This window comes from Petromyzon marinus, chromosome 36, assembly GCF_048934315.1.
Source record: "Petromyzon marinus isolate PM22_M1 ecotype Great Lakes invasive population chromosome 36, UKy_Petmar_22M1.pri1.0, whole genome shotgun sequence".
NCBI lineage: Eukaryota > Metazoa > Chordata > Hyperoartia > Petromyzontiformes > Petromyzontidae > Petromyzon > Petromyzon marinus.
This window is the reverse complement of record NC_133702.1, coordinates 1,279,598-1,300,308: the sequence shown is the minus strand read 5'-3', so window position 1 is coordinate 1,300,308 and position 20,711 is coordinate 1,279,598. Positions and strand designations below refer to the sequence as shown.

At 45.1% G+C, this 20,711-nt stretch overlaps 1 protein-coding gene across 4 annotated transcripts in view; it reads right to left on the bottom strand.

Moving 5' to 3' along the window:
- The window catches only part of LOC116949422 (protein bassoon-like), a 174,343-nt gene that overhangs the window by 54,801 nt on the left and 98,831 nt on the right, over positions 1-20,711 (bottom strand). The window contains exon 10 of one of the 4 annotated variants that reach the window (XM_076071998.1): positions 8,980-14,495. The exons of the other annotated variants lie outside the window; for them this stretch is intronic. Coding sequence (XP_075928113.1) covers positions 14,467-14,495 — 29 coding nt within the window. The 3' untranslated portion in view covers positions 8,980-14,466. Of the gene's footprint in view, positions 1-8,979; positions 14,496-20,711 lie in introns of those variants that run through there. 4 annotated transcript variants of the gene reach the window in all.

Below are 20,711 nucleotides of genomic sequence, written 5' to 3'. Positions count from 1 at the left end.
TTTTAAATCAAACCACGGCTCACAGGTGTTTAGATCAAACCAGGGTTCACAGGTTTTTAGATCACACCATGGCTCACAGGTTTTTAGATCAAACCATGGTTCACAGGTTTTTAAATCAAACCACGGCTCACAGGTGTTTAGATCAAACCAGGGTTCACAGGTTTTTAGATCACACCACGGCTCACAGGTTTTAAGATCAAACCACGGTTCACAGGTTTTTAGATCAAACCAGGGCTCACAGGTCTTTAGATCAAACCATGGTTCACAGGTTTTTAGATCACACCAGGGTTCGCAGGTTTTTAGATCAAAGCAGGGTTCACAGGTTTTTAGATCAAACCACGGTTCACAGGTTTTTATATCAAACCACGGCTCACAGGTTTTTATATCAAACCACGGTTCGCAGGTTTTTAGATCAAACCAGGGCTCACAGGTCTTTAGATCAAACCATGGTTCACAGGTTTTTAGATCAAACCACGGTTCACAGGTTTTTATATCAAACCACGGCTCACAGGTTTTTATATCAAACCACGGTTCACAGGTTTTTTAGATAAAACCACGGCTCACAGGTTTTTATATCAAACCGGGGTTCACAAGTTTTTAGATCAAACCACGGTTCACAGGTTTTTAGATCAAACCACGTTTCACAGGTTTTTAGATCAAACCAGGGTTCACAGGTTTTTAGATCAAACCACGGTTCAGAGGTTTTTAGATCAAACCAGGGTTCACAGGTTTTTAGATCAAACCATGGTTCACAGGTTTTTAGATCAAACCAGGGTTCACAGGTTTATAGATCAAACCAGGGTTCACAGGTTTTTAGATCAAACCACGGTTCACAGGTTTTTAGATCAAACCAGGGTTCACAGGTTTTTAGATCACACCACGGCTCACAGGTTTTAAGATCAAACCACGGTTCACAGGTTTTTAGATCAAACCAGGGCTCACAGGTCTTTAGATCAAACCATGGTTCACAGGTTTTTAGATCACACCAGGGTTCGCAGGTTTTTAGATCAAAGCAGGGTTCACAGGTTTTTAGATCAAACCACGGTTCACAGGTTTTTATATCAAACCACGGCTCACAGGTTTTTATATCAAACCACGGTTCGCAGGTTTTTAGATCAAACCAGGGCTCACAGGTCTTTAGATCAAACCATGGTTCACAGGTTTTTAGATCAAACCACGGTTCAAAGGTTTTTATATCAAACCACGGCTCACAGGTTTTTATATCAAACCACGGTTCACAGGTTTTTAGATAAAACCACGGCTCACAGGTTTTTAGATCAAACCACGTTTCACAGGTTTTTAGATCAAACCAGGGTTCACAGGTTTTTAGATCAAACCACGGTTCAGAGGTTTTTAGATCAAACCAGGGTTCACAGGTTTTTAGATCAAACCACGGTTCACAGGTTTTTAGATCAAACCACGTTTCACAGGTTTTTAGATCAAACCAGGGTTCACAGGTTTTTAGATCAAACAACGGTTCAGAGGTTTTTAGATCAAACCAGGGTTCACAGGTTTTTAGATCAAACCATGGTTCACAGGTTTTTAGATCAAACCAGGGTTCACAGGTTTATAGATCAAACCAGGGTTCACAGGTTTTTAGATCAAACCACGGTTCACAGGTTTTTAGATCAAACCAGGGTTCACAGGTTTTTAGATCAAACTACAGTTCACAGGTTTTTAGATCAAACTACAGTTCACAGGTCTTTAGATCACACCACGGTTCACAGGTTTTTAGATCAAACCACGATTCACAGGTTTTTAGATCACACCACGGTTCACAGGTTTTTAGATCAAACCACGGTTCATAGGTTTTTAGATCACACCACGGTTCACAGGTTTTTAGATCAAACCACGATTCACAGGTTTTTAGATCAAACTACGGTTCACAGGTTTTTATATCAAACCACGGTTCACAGGTTTTTAGATCAAACCACGGTTCACAGGTTTTTAGATCAAACCACGGCTCACAGGTTTTTAGATCAAACCACGGTTCACAGGTTTTTAGATCAAACCAGGGCTCACAGGTTTTAAATCAAACCACGGCTCACAGGTGTTTAGATCAAACCAGGGTTCACAGGTTTTTAGATCACACCATGGCTCACAGGTTTTTAGATCAAACCATGGTTCACAGGTTTTTAAATCAAACCACGGCTCACAGGTGTTTAGATCAAACCAGGGTTCACAGGTTTTTAGATCACACCACGGCTCACAGGTGTTTAGATCAAACCAGGGTTCACAGGTTTTTAGATCACACCACGGCTCACAGGTTTTTAGATCAAACCATGGTTCACAGGTTTTTAGATCAAACCATGGTTCAGAGGTTTTTAGATCAAACCACGGTTCACAGGTTTTTAGATCAAACCAGGGTTCACAGGTTTTTAGATCAAACCAGGGTTCACAGGTTTTTAGATCAAACCACGGTTCACAGGTTTTTAGATCAAACCAGGGTTCACAGGTTTATAGATCAAACCAGGGTTCACAGGTTTTTAGATCAAACCACGGTTCACAGGTTTTTGGATCAAACCACGGTTCACAGGTTTTTAGATCAAACCACGGTTCACAGGTTTTTAGATCAAACCAGGGTTCACAGGTTTTTAGATCAAACCAGGGTTCACAGGTTTTTAGATCAAACCACGGCTCACAGGTTTTTAGATCAAACCACGGTTCAGAGGTTTTTAGATCAAACCACGGTTCACAGGTTTTTAGATCAAACCAGGGTTCACAGGTTTTTAGATCAAACCACGGTTCACAGGTTTTTAGATCAAACCACGGTTCACAGGTTTTTAGATCAAACCACGGTTCACAGGTTTTTAGATCAAACCACGGCTCACAGGTTTTTAGATCAAACCACGGTTCACAGGTTTTTAGATCAAACCACGGTTCACAGGTTTTTAGATCAAACCAGGGTTCACAGGTTTTTAGATCAAACCAGGGTTCACAGGTTTTTAGATCAAACCAGGGTTCACAGGTTTTTAGATCAAACCACGGCTCACAGGTTTTTAGATCAAACCACAGCTCACAGGTTTTTAGATCAAACCAGGGTTCACAGGTTTTTAGATCAAACCATGGTTCACAGGTTTTTAGATCAAACTACGGTTCACAGGTTTTTAGATCAAACTACGGTTCACAGGTTTTTAGATCAAACCAGGGTTCACAGGTTTTTAGATCAAACCACGGTTCACAGGTTTTTAGATCAAACCAGGGTTCACAGGTTTTTAGATCAAACTACGGTTCACAGGTTTTTAGATCAAACCAGGGTTCACAGGTTTTTAGATCAAACCACGTTTCACAGGTTTTTAGATCAAACCAGGGTTCACAGGTTTTTAGATCAAACTACGGTTCACAGGTTTTTAGATCAAACCAGGGTTCACAGGTTTTTAGATCAAACCATGGTTCACAGGTTTTTAGATCAAACCACGGTTCACAGGTTTTTAGATCAAACCAGGGTTCACAGGTTTTTAGATCAAACCACGTTTCACAGGTTTTTAGATCAAACCACGGTTCACAGGTTTTTAGATCAAACCAGGGTTCACAGGTTTATAGATCAAACCAGGGTTCACAGGTTTTTATATCAAACCAGGGCTCGCAGGTTTTTAGATCAAACCACGGTTCACAGGTTTTTAGATCAAACCAGGGTTCACAGGTTTTTAGATCAAACCAGGGTTCACAGGTTTTTAGATCAAACCACGGCTCACAGGTTTTTAGATCAAACCACGGTTCAGAGGTTTTTAGATCAAACCACGGTTCACAGGTTTTTAGATCAAACCAGGGTTCACAGGTTTTTAGATCAAACCAGGGTTCACAGGTTTTTAGATCAAACCACAGTTCACAGGTTTTTAGATCAAACCAGGGTTCACAGGTTTATAGATCAAACCAGGGTTCACAGGTTTTTAGATCAAACCACGGTTCACAGGTTTTTAGATCAAACGACGGTTCACAGGTTTTTAGATCAAACCACGGTTCACAGGTTTTTAGATCAAACCAGGGTTCACAGGTTTATAGATCAAACCAGGGTTCACAGGTTTTTAGATCAAACCACGTTTCACAGGTTTTTAGATCAAACCACGGTTCACAGGTTTTTAGATCAAACCAGGGTTCACAGGTTTATAGATCAAACCAGGGTTCACAGGTTTTTATATCAAACCAGGGCTCGCAGGTTTTTAGATCAAACCACGGTTCACAGGTTTTTAGATCAAACCAGGGTTCACAGGTTTTTAGATCAAACCAGGGTTCACAGGTTTTTAGATCAAACCACGGCTCACAGGTTTTTAGATCAAACCACGGTTCAGAGGTTTTTAGATCAAACCACGGTTCACAGGTTTTTAGATCAAACCAGGGTTCACAGGTTTTTAGATCAAACCAGGGTTCACAGGTTTTTAGATCAAACCACAGTTCACAGGTTTTTAGATCAAACCAGGGTTCACAGGTTTATAGATCAAACCAGGGTTCACAGGTTTTTAGATCAAACCACGGTTCACAGGTTTTTAGATCAAACGACGGTTCACAGGTTTTTAGATCAAACCACGGTTCACAGGTTTTTAGATCAAACCAGGGTTCACAGGTTTATAGATCAAACCAGGGTTCACAGGTTTTTAGATCAAACCACGGTTCACAGGTTTTTAGATCAAACCAGGGTTCACAGGTTTTTAGATCAAACCAGGGTTCACAGGTTTTTAGATCAAACCAGGGTTCACAGGTTTTTAGATCAAACCAGGGTTCACAGGTTTTTAGATCAAACCACGGCTCACAGGTTTTTAGATCAAACCACGGTTCAGAGGTTTTTAGATCAAACCACGGTTCACAGGTTTTTAGATCAAACCAGGGTTCACAGGTTTTTAGATCAAACCAGGGTTCACAGGTTTTTAGATCAAACCACGGTTCACAGGTTTTTAGATCAAACCAGGGTTCACAGGTTTATAGATCAAACCAGGGTTCACAGGTTTTTAGATCAAACCACGGTTCACAGGTTTTTAGATCAAACCAGGGTTCACAGGTTTTTAGATCAAACCAGGGTTCACAGGTTTTTAGATCAAACTAGGGTTCACAGGTTTTTAGATCAAACCACGGCTCACAGGTTTTTAGATCAAACCACGGCTCACAGGTTTTTAGATCAAACCAGGGTTCACAGGTTTTTAGATCAAACCATGGTTCACAGGTTTTTAGATCAAACTACGGTTCACAGGTTTTTAGATCAAACTACGGTTCACAGGTTTTTAGATCAAACCAGGGTTCACAGGTTTTTAGATCAAACCAGGGTTCACAGGTTTTTAGATCAAACCAGGGTTCACAGGTTTTTAGATCAAACCACGGTTCACAGGTTTTTAGATCAAACCACGGTTCACAGGTTTTTAGATCAAACCAGGGTTCACAGGTTTTTAGATCAAACCACGTTTCACAGGTTTTTAGATCAAACCACGGTTCACAGGTTTTTAGATCAAACCAGGGTTCACAGGTTTATAGATCAAACCACGGTTCACAGGTTTTTATATCAAACCAGGGCTCGCAGGTTTTTAGATCAAACCACGGTTCACAGGTTTTTAGATCAAACCAGGGTTCACAGGTTTTTAGATCAAACCAGGGTTCACAGGTTTTTAGATCAAACCAGGGTTCACAGGTTTTTAGATCAAACCACGGCTCACAGGTTTTTAGATCAAACCACGGTTCAGAGGTTTTTAGATCAAACCACGGTTCACAGGTTTTTAGATCAAACCAGGGTTCACAGGTTTTTAGATCAAACCAGGGTTCACAGGTTTTTAGATCAAACCACAGTTCACAGGTTTTTAGATCAAACCAGGGTTCACAGGTTTATAGATCAAACCAGGGTTCACAGGTTTTTAGATCAAACCACGGTTCACAGGTTTTTAGATCAAACGACGGTTCACAGGTTTTTAGATCAAACCACGGTTCACAGGTTTTTAGATCAAACCAGGGTTCACAGGTTTATAGATCAAACCAGGGTTCACAGGTTTTTAGATCAAACCACGGTTCACAGGTTTTTAGATCAAACCAGGGTTCACAGGTTTTTAGATCAAACCAGGGTTCACAGGTTTTTAGATCAAACCAGGGTTCACAGGTTTTTAGATCAAACCAGGGTTCACAGGTTTTTAGATCAAACCACGGCTCACAGGTTTTTAGATCAAACCACGGTTCAGAGGTTTTTAGATCAAACCACGGTTCACAGGTTTTTAGATCAAACCAGGGTTCACAGGTTTTTAGATCAAACCAGGGTTCACAGGTTTTTAGATCAAACCACGGTTCACAGGTTTTTAGATCAAACCAGGGTTCACAGGTTTATAGATCAAACCAGGGTTCACAGGTTTTTAGATCAAACCACGGTTCACAGGTTTTTAGATCAAACCAGGGTTCACAGGTTTTTAGATCAAACCAGGGTTCACAGGTTTTTAGATCAAACTAGGGTTCACAGGTTTTTAGATCAAACCACGGCTCACAGGTTTTTAGATCAAACCACGGCTCACAGGTTTTTAGATCAAACCAGGGTTCACAGGTTTTTAGATCAAACCATGGTTCACAGGTTTTTAGATCAAACTACGGTTCACAGGTTTTTAGATCAAACTACGGTTCACAGGTTTTTAGATCAAACCAGGGTTCACAGGTTTTTAGATCAAACCAGGGTTCACAGGTTTTTAGATCAAACCAGGGTTCACAGGTTTTTAGATCAAACCACGGTTCACAGGTTTTTAGATCAAACCACGGTTCACAGGTTTTTAGATCAAACCACAGCTCACAGGTCTTTAGATCAAACCACGGTTCACAGGTTTTTAGATCAAACCACGGTTCACAGGTTTTTAGATTGAATCATGAACTGCAGGTTTTTAGATCAAACCACAGTTCACAGGTTTTTAGATTAGACGGCGGTTCACAGGTTTTTAGATTGAATCATGAACTGCAGGTTTTTAGTCCGAGGGACTCACGCAGATGCCCGGATTATGTGGAGTGAAGTCGCCGCACAGGGGCGTGAAGGGGTCTGCTTGGGTTGGAGGGATGTTCTCCAGGACTGGACATACTAAGAGTTATTCCACTGTGCGTGTGTACATGTAATATAATGCCGAATGGTAATGTTGGATTGATTTTGCCAAGTATACGATGCTGTCATGACAGTTGAAACATGAATGCGATATTCTTACTAGAAAGTTCTTCATTATTGAAGGAAGGGATCGTAGGGCTATGCAAAATAGGTCAAGTTGCATGATTTATTATTTCAGAGGACGGCTATGTTAAATGCTACACGTTCATGTCATGTTCATGTAAATTGACAATAAATAAAGTCTACAGGACTTTAACCCTTTTTGGTAACAAAAAGGGTTGTAATGGGTTAAACCATTCCCATTCCGTAGCGAAAACATATTAATCTACATCTCTGGCGCCTGTATCACACGCCATATGCATCTCTCGTGTCATGCCGCCCTCAACCGCCGTATTGTGCGGGCATAAAGGGCAATCCGCGGTGACCTATTGCTGCCAACGGTTATTGCTGTTGAAAGACAGAGGAGGGTGAGTGGGTGAGTGGTGGGGGGAGGGGCACCATCAGGTCGCGTGGCGGCGACGGCAGTGGCGCGCGTGGCGAAGGGAAAAGGTCCTCTCTGTGTTCTACACGCGGTCAGTGGCACTCCGAGGGATGGGGCCGCAGTGCAGAATAATCTCCCCCCCCCACCCCTTGCACCCGCCGGCTCTGCCACTATAAATCAGCCTCTCTGGGTGAGCGTGGCGGGGAGGGAGTGGGTAATGCTGCCATCCATTAAACGCGTTGCCCGCCGCCACGGCTAACCTTTGGGAGAGACCGTCGCAGTGGCCGTGCGTGCGAAGGGATGGCCGCGGTGTTTATTTACCGTGATCGAAATTATCGCCGCCGGAAAGCGATTCCATTAAATTAATAGCAACTCGCGCGGCGACGAGTGAGAGCGCCCACTGAGGTGCGAGTGGTAAGGGAGACAGACTGCCACGATTAGAATTTGCAAATGGGCTCTTATGTACCCACCTACCACGACCTTCCTTCCTTCCTTCATCCCCACCAACAAGAGGTGTCGAGAATCTGGAGATGAACTAAAACATTAAATGCAAGGATCTGGGTGATATTATTATAAAAATAAGGAACAAGTAGTAGAGGAATGAAATTTGCTCTTGTTAGCACAGCTTTGTGTGAACACTCGTTTGTGCTTCCGTGAGTGGCGGTGCTGCTGTCTTCAACCATCGACGATGACCTTTGCTTTTAATTCGAGGTTCACGAACAACGATCGTGGAGTGCCAGACACGCACCACCGCTACTCGGCCTCGCGAACATCAGATTTGGAAGCCTTTCCGGAAGCGGCGCATTGTGGGCACAGCCGTCGGCCCCACCTCGCCCGAGGATGCCCTAAAAAATATAAGAAATAACGGCTTACGCGCGGCGTTGCTTGACGTTAATCTTCAACGACTGCCGCGGGAGGAGGGCTGGCATGCCTGGCTAGTGACGGCAGCCACCGCGTGCCCCCATCCGGTGAAAAAACGAAGGGCCCGATTAATGACGCCTCACTAGCGCAGCGTCCCTGTGAATGTCGAGCGCATCGCTGGATAAACTTCAGCATGAGTTCAACCACCCGAGGCAAAATAAGGCCGTTTTAATCATTATTTTTCTATACATTTAAACTTTAAGAAAGAGCTGGAGGATAGAATGACAACTAATCTCCTGGGCAAGCCAGTTAGATAAGTAAGGCTTGCTGTCAGTTGGTAAAATTAACTTGAACAGATGTCCAGCTTCGATTTAAAGCTTTCGTGACTGCAAGGATTCATCTTCTTTGGTTCTTTCGGTAAAGTCACGTAGAATGAGAATAAAATAATAAATTAATAAAATAAAATAACACAATAAAATTCTCAGGACGTTTCGGCCACAACATAAGTGGCCTTCTTCAGGTGAAAGGAACAGACCTGTCGGGACAACAGGTCTTAACGTTGTTAAGATTTGACAAAGGGGTTTACATATCAATGTAAACCCCTTTGTCAAGGTGCCTCACTTCTCTAAACCAGCTTAAAAGACGCTACAAATCTTAACAACGTTCATTGAAGCTCTGTCGTCCCGACAGGTCTGTTCATTTCACCTGAAGAAGGCCACTTGTGTTGTGGCCGAAACGTCGTGAGAATTTTATTGTGTTATTTTATTTTATTAATGTATTATTTTATTCTCATTCTACGTGACTTTACCGAAAGAACCAAAGATGTCCAGCTCTCTATTATTCTGCATAAAAATCACATTCGGAAGTATGTTGGGTGCCTCAAGAGGCTCGTAATAGCAAACCTGTCAACCCGTTATCATTGCCCTACCTTATTACAGACCAATTTAGACTTTATTGGTCACCCCGTGCCTTTATAAATCTCAATGCTCATCCTACAAAGCCCGCATTGAAACGGCTGTACGCCGCATGGACCTGAAAACTCAATTTTCTTGTGCAAGAATACGTGGTAAACCGTATGGGTTGACAGCTTTGTAATAGCCACATGCAAGTGTCGGCGAATAGGAAAACCCTATTGTTTAATTATATAAGACCGAAAGATGTATCAATTTTAAGACTCGCCGTTTGGATGTGGGGTATTCCTCCACTCATGGCCTGCTATCACATGTTCGCAACATGAGTCGACCACCATTTGGTCCGAGCCGATTGGCTGCTCAGCGAGATTTTTTGACCCGATTTGCGGAGAGCGACGGCGCTTGCATCCGATTGGACAGGGAGTGTGAAAGGTAAAAAAACGGGATATTTGAAAAGTTAATTGTGGGTCGGTATGAGCCCCCTTATTTTGGGATGGATGTGGGATTGCTCAAGAGAGGGGAGTCGATTGGGAACATCCGAGAAGCACTGGGAAGACAGGATAACTGGGCCTACTAGAGGCGTGATGTTCCAACACTCCTTTACACATGTTACAACAACGAGGCAGTGCTGTTGAGGACCTAGGTTCAAAATAGGGTTGCAGCCACCCGTGATTAAACCGGCTTCTCACGTGCAGCACATTGTTGGTCTCAGCGAAGCTACGAATGATTTTACAAAAAAAAATTAATTTAGTATCGTGCTTAATTGAAGCTACAACTCAGGAAACACCTGGCTACATTGTTGTGACTTTAAACGGGAACCTTTTTCAAACTGCATTAACATGCTACAGTATTCGTTTGAAGGGCTTACTCAGCAGGCAAGGCACAGAATTAACTGCTCACTCAATGACCATCTGAAGCACACAGAGTCGAGGTGGCGGTGGTGCTGAGATAGATCATCGATGGACACCGATCTAAATCCTGCCGTCTCTGCTTTCATTCTCCATAGTGGATGTCGTGACCCTGCTGTCTGCAGGAAGTAAATCAAGTGAGCAGGTCATCATGGCCAATGTTCTTAATGCCACCAAACCTTGCCATTACTTGCTTCCTTCTGCCAGATTGCTCACATATTTCGTCGTCAATAACCAACGTCCAACGCCTGCTCTTAGAGTCTACCACCATTTTATCTTGGAGGTTATGAAGAGCAAACTGCACTGCACTCTCTATAGATACTGGTAGCACGATGGGAATTCATGCGAAGGCTGCAATATTAAAACTACAAGGGTAATCTTTGTTTAATGAGACTGTGGATAAGGAACATGCATTACATGCTGTCAAAGGAACTCCCGGTTCTCTCTATGTGCCAAACACATCCGTATATACTAAATTATGTTTAATTTGAAATGAACAAACGGCTGATAATGTAAATATACAGTATGCAGTATCGTGGACAAGGAGTACTTTAAATATATTTGACTCAAGCCAAAGCTAAAGCCGTGTCAATATTTAAAACGTCCACTTAAATTTTTCACCAGCCGACTGGGCGATGTGCGGCAGAGATGGATGACGGGGGTCGGCGGGAGATGGCGCCGGTTATTGGTGCCGAGGGAATGATGAGAGATAGAGAGCATGAGCAATGAGATCATGGGGGTGAATTGTAGAGAGATCGTGAAAGGATTGTGAGTTTCCAGTTGTTGCAATGGACGGTGCAAATCAAATGTCTCCCCACCTCAGACTAATGTGGCAGCTGCGCTCATCTCCATTGTGGGACCTGAACCGCTGACAATTACAACTCCACGTTTCCAAGGCAAGGAGCCAGATCTTTCTAAGGGCAACAGCTGTTGAAGTCTCACAAAGCGGTGCATCATTTTATCAACCTTGGAAGGGATGATGAGATGAGTTCGAGGCCCAGCTGGCAATTACAACTCCACGTTTCCAAGTCAAGGAGCCAGATCTTTCTAATGGCAACAGCTGTTGAAGTCTCACGAAGCGGTGCATCATTTTAGCAACCTTGGAAGGGATGATGAGACGAGTTCGAGGCCCAGCTGAAATTTGAACTCGAAACCTCCCGATTGTGAATCAAGCACCTCTGACCGCAAAACCGCCTGGCTGCATTCGAAGCTACTTTCAGCTGCCAGTGCACAGAATATAAATTAAATATGATGTTATACCGTACGCGACGCTAAAATATATTTTGTATCACCACAACGGCCGACGCCTGATGAAATATTGATCTCAAAACTTAACGTCACCAAAGTGGACAGCGCGCAAAAAATTTGCCGTACGCGCAAAGACGTTCGTTTTCCCCCGAACAAACCGAGGAGGCATCGATTGAAATGTGCAGCACGCCAACGTAGACTCCCGAGGTGAGAGGCGTGCTGCTCATGGAAGCGCTTGCACAATGCAGGCGCTGTGCAGAGGCTTTGACGGGGAGAAACGTTACAGCGCAGGACGCCGCGGGAAAGCGCGTGCGCACGCAAGTTGAGGCAACGATCGATACGTGGATCCATTTAGGGCCGTGCATGAGAAAGGACGGTGTGGGTAGAGCACTGAAGAGGGACCGCGCAAAATTTACTATGGCAACGAATGTGGCCTGGAATGTCCTTGCCGCCATTAATGGCTTCATAGTGCCGTGATCCCTGCAGCACGTGTTTGACCTGATTTACCACGACATCTAAATGTAATCGTGGCCATTTCCAAAAATGTTGATGATTATTTTTCATTCGCAACTGTCGTTATTACATATTTCGACCACAATTAGAGAGAAATAAAAAAAACATGAGTTGAAAAAAAACAAAAAGGCCTTATCCATTGTTGACTACACAGTATATTCATCATAACAGCTATGGGCAATCCCCTGTTGATAGGGACAGGGTTATTCGCTTGACAAGTCCCTATATTTGTTCAGCAAAATATGCATTGGTTTCAAAATTAATAGTTTCGTCGAGTTCTGCTTAGGAAGTTTGGCCAGTTGCTTAGTGAGTGTTTTTTCTTTGTATATGGGATGGCAGACATTTGTACAGACAGCTCAGCAACCCACTTGCTGTGCTGCCATTTCCTGGTCACCCAATAGCTCTACAGGTGGGTCTCGCATGCAATCTGCCAATGATCCGCCAACCATACCTCGATAGCGCTGGATTATAGACGGGTGTCATCACCATCATAATCATCAGCATCAAATAACCATGAGCCATGGTCAATCCACTGCTGGATGAAGGCCTCCCCCCTCCCGCCCCAAGCCGCCATCATCTCTCTCGCGAGCCGCACACGAGCTCAAATCATCGCTCCACCTCCTCGCTGAACGTCCGCTCGGACGCATTCCATCCCTGGCTCCCAATCTGTCAATACTCTTTGACCATCAGCCACCGTCCCCCACTCGCGACGTGCTCTGCCCGAGCCCCCACTGAGCTTTTATTTAATCGTCTCCAACGATGTCTCCAGCCCGAGCGCAGTTCAGGCGCGCCACAGACAAAGAACAAAAAACCTGGCAGGCGTCTGGTTGAGGGTAATGGAAGTTTTGATTTGAAGCTTTCGTGACTGCAGGGATTCATATTCTTGGTTCTTTCGGTAAAGTCACGTAGAAGGGAAACAATAAAATAATAAAAATATTGAACAATACAATTCTCACGACGTTTCGACTGCAACACAAGCAATCATCGTCAGGTGTGAAAACCACAGCAAGAAAATTTCAAAAAAGTGGCGTTTTTTTTTACGTTAGCACCACGCACAGAGATTTGGCAGTTATTCAGATGGACGAGTCCATCTATGTTCGGAAAAGAGGAGGGGGGAGACGAAAATAATGGATGCGGTCTGAGCGTGAACAATCAATTAAGACCTGAAATGGTTTATCAAATCCTTCCAATGATTGCTAAGCCAGAATCCATCTTCTCGGTTGAAATTGTCTCTGTGTTTGTATATGTGGATAGCCTCATGAATTAAAAAAACGCCACTTTTTGCAAAATTTTATTGCTGTGGTTTTCACACCTGATGACGATTGCTTGTGTTGCAGTCGAAACGTCGTGAGGATTTTATTGTTTTATATTTTTATTATTTTATTGTTTCTCTTCTACGTGACTTTACCGAAAAAAACAAGAATATGGTAATGGAAGTGTTCAGCTAAATGAAAAAATGCGAAGACACCGCACGCCTCTCCCCTTTAAACGTGGTCTCCTCTCACTCAAACAAATCCAGAGCTCCCGCCAACCCCTAAAACTGACAAAATGCTTTGGAGCAGGCGTGCGTCTCATCACGACACATCCGCCATCGCGAACGTTGCATCGACTACAATGCTGCACACTATAGTTGACAACATTTCCGAAAATCGTTGTCAGCTGTAGGTCCCCCAGAGGGGCCTTGCCTCCGTGACAGCAGGGACACAAATCATTACGGGCTCGGCAATAATAATGTACACTGCTGGCGATAAGTCAACAGTGCACACTGGATGAACACGTGCACAGATGAAAACATACGTTTTAATGATGAGTTTATACACCACGACCCGCGCATGAAATTGGCAATCGACAGCGGTGGGGAGGTTTAAGGAAAGGCCTGACAGTAATTATTCTTTTAAGGCTTTTTTATGTCTTCAGTCGCCCATTCTTCAAAGGTTCTACATTAACTGTATATTAAACAGATGGTGGTTATTTTATGCGCGGACTGATGTGGCCATATGAATGTGGAATGTCCTAACCCGACTCAGGGCAAATCCCAGTCCTCCTTTTGAGAATGGAGGGACTGGCCTGTTTTTTATTGTTGGTTCTTTCGGTAAAGTCACGTAGAATGGAAATAAAATAATAAAAATAAAACATAAAAATCATTTTATTTTATTATGTTTTATTTTTATTATTTTATTTCCATTCTACGTGACTTTACCGAAAGAACCAAGAAGATGAATCCCTGCAGTCACGAAAGCTATAAATCTAAATTTGGCCTGTTTTTGTTTAATTTGCATTTTGATGTGATAATTGCTGTGCAAGGTTGTGCGTGCATGAGTGAGTCATTCAATATATGACAGTACAGCAAACAGTTCTCTAGCCTACAAAAAGTGTATTCATTTTTGAGTGTTATTCCCTCGTGTGCAGGTTTTCTCCAGGCAATGTTGCGTCCTTGGACGTGCAAAAATCCTCCGAGGCATTGTGTATAAATCAGAATGCAGCACTGTCCTCTCCTGATCAAGCGCCTGGAGACTCGGCGAGGCCTTCTGGGGTAAAGAAAGAAAGAAAATGGTTGACAGTGACGTGAAGGGGGACATAACACAGCAAGACGACACTACCAGAAGAGGTAAGAACTACAAGTCGACGCATCGTCTTGAGTGGTTTATTATTATTTTTAAGCAACTGAGAAAAAAAACAGGACTTCTAATATTCATATTCTTAGCTCTTTCGGTAAAGTCACGTTGAAGGGAAACAAGAAAATAATAAAATATATATATAAAACAATAAAAATTCTCACGACGTTTCGACCATAACACAAACGGGTGGGCTCACACCTGATGATGACCGTTTGTGTTATGGTCGAAACGTCGTGAAAATTTTTATTGTTTTATATATTTTATTATTTTATTGTTTCCCTTCAACGTGACTTTACCGAAAGAGCTAAGAATATGAATTACTGCAGTCACGAAAGCTTTAAATCATGACTTCTAATGTCCTCTGAAGATTTAGAGATATCCAAGAGCAGCTTACCTCAAAAAATGTATGATTCTAGGAAAACCAGGAGAGTTGGCAACCAAAATTAATCCTGCTGCCTTCTCTCTTCTCTCGGGAAAGCCCAATGGTTAAAGCTCTACATGGCTGGTAATAATGAAGATGGTGATGGTGTTCAGTGTGTGTAGTTAACACCTGTAAATAAATCAATGCTACCTTTCCAACAGTGGCTGCGTGGAGAAGGAATATCTGGCTAAGGGTGGGCTCGCTCGCTAGTTCGCTAGCTGGCTGGCTGGTTGATTGAATCGGTCGCTGGCTGGCTGACTCACTCATTGGCTGGCTGGCTGGTTGATTGACTCACTCACTGGCTAGCTGGCTGGTTGACTCACTCACTGGCTGGCTGGCTGGGTGATTGACTCACTCACTGGCTGGCTGGCTGGTTGATTGGCTCAGTTGCTGGCTGGTTGACTCACTCACTGGCTGGCTGATTAACTCGGTCGGTGGCTGGCTGGCTGACTCACTCACTGGCTTGCTGGTTGACTCACTCACTGGCTAGCTGGCTGGTTGACTCACTCACTGGCTGGCTGGCTGGTTGATTGACTTGGTCGCTGGCTGGTTGACTCACTCAATCACTGGCTGGCTGGCTGGTTGATTGACTTGGTCGCTGGCTGGTTGACTCACTCACTCACTGGCTGGCTGGCTGGTTGATTGACTTGGTCGCTGGCTGGTTGACTCACTCACTGGCTGGCTGGCTGGTTTATTAACTCGGTCGCTGGCTGGCTGGCTGGCTGACTCACTCATTGGCTGGCTGGTTGACTCACTCACTGGCTGGTTGACCCGCTCGCAGGCTGGCTGGTTGACTCACTCACTGGCTGGCTGGCTGACTCACTCACTGGCTGGCTGGCCGGTTGATTGACTCGGTCGCTGGCTGGCTGACTCACTCACTGGCTGGCTGGCTGACTCACTCACTGGCTGGCTGGTTGACTCACTCACTGGCTGGTTGACCCGCTCGCTGGCTGGCTGGCTGACTCACTCACTCACTGGCTGGCTGGCTGACTCACTCACTGGCTGGCTGGCCGGTTGATTCACTCGGTCGCTGGCTGGCTGACTCACTCACTGGCTGGCTGGCTGACTCACTCACTGGCTGGCTGGTTGATTGACTCGGTCGCTGGCTGGCTGGCTGACTCACTGGCTAGCTGGCTGACTCATTCACTGGCTGGCTGGTTGACTCACTCACTCACTCACTGGCTGGTTGACTCACTCACTCACTGGCTGGCTGGCTGACTCACTCACTCACTGGCTGGCTGGCTGACTAGCTGACTCGCTCGCTGGTTGGTTCGCTCGCTCACTGGCAGGCTGGCTGACCCGCTCGCTGGCTATTTTTGAAACACGGCCGATGGGCTCAGAACCACCATTCCCCTCTCGGCTTCCCAAGTGGGGTTTAAACCAGTCCAGTTGTCAGGCCCCATGAGAGTAACTGGGTGATCGAATGAATTAACTTAGGGGGAACCCAGAGAGGACCTTCTGAGATCCAATATCTCGTTTGCCTAAGAGGCCCGTGTGAAGAATACATTAAAGTAAATTTTACTGAAAATTTTAAGGAGAAAATGGATATGTTGAATCAATGAAATTCAATAGTGGCATTCCATGTATTGTTTTTTTAATAACTTGTGAATTAATGAATTCACTTTATATTGGGTGAGAGCCCATTAAGACAAAAGTCTCTTCTGTACAGGACACCTGAGATGCAAAATTATATGGAAATATTTCACATTTTATATAATATATTAATAATGTCAGTTATATATCCAGGATAGCCTCACCGAGTCTCCAGAAATATTTTATTTTGCTGATAGTCAATTAGTCGCTCATGGATTGGCCAAACTCCCCCGACTGTTTTCGGGTTGTACCCCACATTTTAGCCCTTGCTCTATGCTCTACAACGAACGGCAGACCACTCTAGCAGCCACGAGGAAACCACACACAACCAAAAGCACGATGGCCAAGGGCCCCTGCAGCGTAAACACACGGCACATGGCACTTTGCATCGTGATCCTCGTGCACCACGTGGGTACAATAATGGATACAATTGCAATTTCTGCACGACGGCCTCACAATGAACGAGAATATTTACGAATGTGTCAGGTCGTGCAGCCGCGCGCTGGGTTTAAGCCATAATTGTCGTCTTCGCCAAATACGCGCTGGGGTGGGGGACCTGAAGTCACGTCGACTGTTTGCGGAGTGTGACGGAAATACGCCCCGAGGATGTAGTTTGTTTATTTAATTGTCGAATCGCTCCGTCTTGCAGAAAAATGCGTCTCTACCGGCGGGGAGAGACAGATACGTAATTTGTGTGCCGGCTGTGGTATAGCGCAATTCGTATGCCTCACACCGCAACGATGCCTTCCGCTTACAGGGTACAGCACAGTACTTGTACAGAATTTCATATCCAACGTACAAGTTACTGACTGCAGGTATAGAGGACACACATTTTGGCGACAACACGGCGTGGCGTTGTGATGCACCGCACGTGATAGAGATAGAATTTTGTATTCCGCAAACACGCAGTCACGCGAGTGACCACGCACGGGGGCGCGACCGCTGGAGATGGAGCGACAATATCAGAAGTCACTCGGGAGCTCGATGGATTGGTGCATCGCGAGAGCTCGTCGGATGACTGCCACTTGGAGAGACGTTCGTCCATCAGTGGATAAGATTATTATTGTTACTACTTCATTCTTTTGACCGAACTTCTTTACCCCCTGGAAATGCTTCACCAAGTCTATTTTTGAAGAGGGTCCTGCAAGGCTTTTGCCGTCGGGGCGATGCTTGCTATGTTTATTCCAAATTTGAGGTGTAATCCACGTAGAGCTCACAGACGTATGCAAAAACACAGAGAATATAGCACTGCGAACACAAATAGGCGGTGTGCTTTTTGTCTAATTACAGTTGAGCACAAAGCCAACTAATTAGACTGGAGGATCAGCGTGACGCACTTCTTGACACGTGTTCAGTTCTCCGCTCTGCATGTCCCGAGGACTCTCGCCGAGTCATTCAAGTGTCACTGCGCCCATGCCTGCCTCTTCAGCGGCGGCGGAGCGTGAATGTGCGAGCGCAAGCATCCCCAATTATCACCGCTCTCAACCGCTTCCAATTAATGCTTTCCCGTCCACTCTGCGGAATGAGGGCACTTATCACTACACCTGTGCGCTCCACAGAAAGGCGCCTTTCTCTCGGCGGCGATGGCACTCGCGGCACAATGGACGGGGCCCACGGCGCAACCACGCACTCCACCGCTGCTAACGAGAGAACAAAAACACCCCAAATGCGCTCGTCGATAACGCCGTGGTGGCCTTCAAAGGAGGAGTGGGCGAGGGTACGAGCAATGGGCACTCCGTTACAGCGCACAAAGTGGAGAGACCACGGAGACAATAGTGGATGACGGTTGTGTCAGTAAAAGCTGTTTCTGTGCTGTGAATGTTAGCCTTAAATTTCAACCAATTATATAAGCTTCCTTTTAAGGCCATAGTGTTATCGATTAATGCGATGGGTGTTTTGCTTTTGTTATTTGCGCTTGTGCACCGCTGCCAACGCGGCAGCTGCAGCACCACACAATTTGTTGAATGGTTGCACTGTGCTGTCCAGGCAGACGGCACTGTGGCTAGCGTGTCTAGTGCAAGTGTAATGACAGAGTGACACCTGCCGGCCTGTACGGGTAATTACGGTTAGAGCTGCATTACATAATGCCTTATTATGAAGGGCATATCTGGGGCAAAGGTCAAGTGCGGAGTCAATCGAGAAGCTCCGGGAACCAACCCGAAGGTTCTGGAAAGGGGGCGTGGCCAGAGGTGGAGCTTGGCCGCAGCAGGCGGATATAAGGAGCCCCGAATCAGAAGGTTCGGGGCTGTTAGCGTGGGGTCTGGGTCCTGCTTGCGTCGCTGCCATCGTCATGTCTTTGACCACGTGGCTGTTCTTCTGTAAGACCAGCTCCGTCTTCACCGAAACGCTCGTGGACCAGCCCGCGTAGCGCAGGACGGAGATGGGCTGCGTGTTTGGACAGCCTGGGTGTAGCCACGTTACGAAGTGTATAGCCCTGTGTGCTCTTAATACTTGACGTGCGTCCGAAGTCGCTCACTACACAAACTTGGAAGAGTTTCGAGATTAAAACTTGGCACCTGCTTTTAGAGACCGCCAATGGAGATGGCCACGATAGAATACGTTTTGGAGTGGGTCGATGAGTTCACTATATATTTAAATATGTAAAAACGCTATTGTATAAATGATCGAAATACGTACTCATTGGAGGCTGTGTCGACCTAGGGGAGGCCCAAGACCAGTTCAGATAATCGTCACTGGTGGTGGCCGTGAGCGGGAATCGAATTCGGGTCACTGGGTTTGTAGCGCAGCGCTAACCGCTACACTACACACACAAGTGTAAGTATATATGTATATCGTGTACAGGGCAAGTACACAATCACGTGATGCATTCTTGAGCAAACACAGTGATAATGTTATTTGCTGCTCCGGCAGCACCATTGACCATGTGAGACACGTGGTGACCTCAATCCTACAGGCTGCCAGTCTAATCTCGCACGCACAACCGCTACTGCCTTGTTCACCAATCCCAAACACAGCAGCAGCAGCAGCAACAACAAAAGTCAGTGTTTATACACTGAGCATAGAGAAAATAATGCAAATCTGATATCTTTACAGCCAGGAAGCAATTGATACCCTATACAGTCAATTGTTGCACAATTGACAATAAATATTTGATCATGCCCCATTGAGTGTGATACATTTTGGACACGATTTACAATTACAATATTCTTTCACATGGAAGTGATCGAGCCATACGTTTGAGTCAGGTGTAGTGGAGTGGCGCTTCATCACCGTGGTGATGACGCTACCTACTCCGTGTTTGTTAATTGGACACCGAGTCGCCACGTATCCCAGGGTCTGTTCTGGGGGGGGTGACCACGGTCGCACACTGCCAGGGATGTCTACAGTGGAAGAGGAGTATACATAATCAAGAGTGACGTCTTGCTCAGGTGCGTGTGAAGTACAATAGTTAGCGTTGCTGCAATTACTTTGATATTTATAGGGCAAATAATTCAACATAATAAAAATCGAAAGGTAAACATTAAACCTGAAAAAGTAATTTAACGCATTCAGAAACACCGGTTGATGCAGAGGCAGCGGCCAAGGAAACAGAATGATCCCGAGGGGCCGTCCACCTGGGAGATGCAGCGATGGAATCGGCCCGGGTGCCGGGTGGATTGTTACATTGCGGGTTCGAGAGAGATGTGCTGGCGGCTTGGGGAGCCCTTCATTCCGCAGTGGATGATTGACCAGATGCGTCAGAGACACACGAATCCTTCGTCATACTAAACAGGATTCGAAGGGTTTCTATTTGACCCGAGGAACTTTCTTGACTGAAGGTGCATTCCTGGAATTCTGGTCAAAATCAGTGAGGAAATGGAAGAATATCATGATCATCATCTCTCCACCATTCTCACAAAATCCATACTTGGCCGCCTTCATGCACTCGAAAAATGTGATGCGATACGTACGATGGCGGCGACAATATTGCTGCAGTTCCATAGGGCAGCTGCCTATCGCAGTAACCCGGAGAAAAAGTTTGACGTAAGAGATTTCGGCCATGGAGACGCGCGTGCGAGTAATTGTAAGTAAATGGTCTTGTGGAGAAATAAATGTCACCCATTTTCATTTTTCAACGGGATTTTGTTGATTCCGAAATTGGGCTGCTGAAG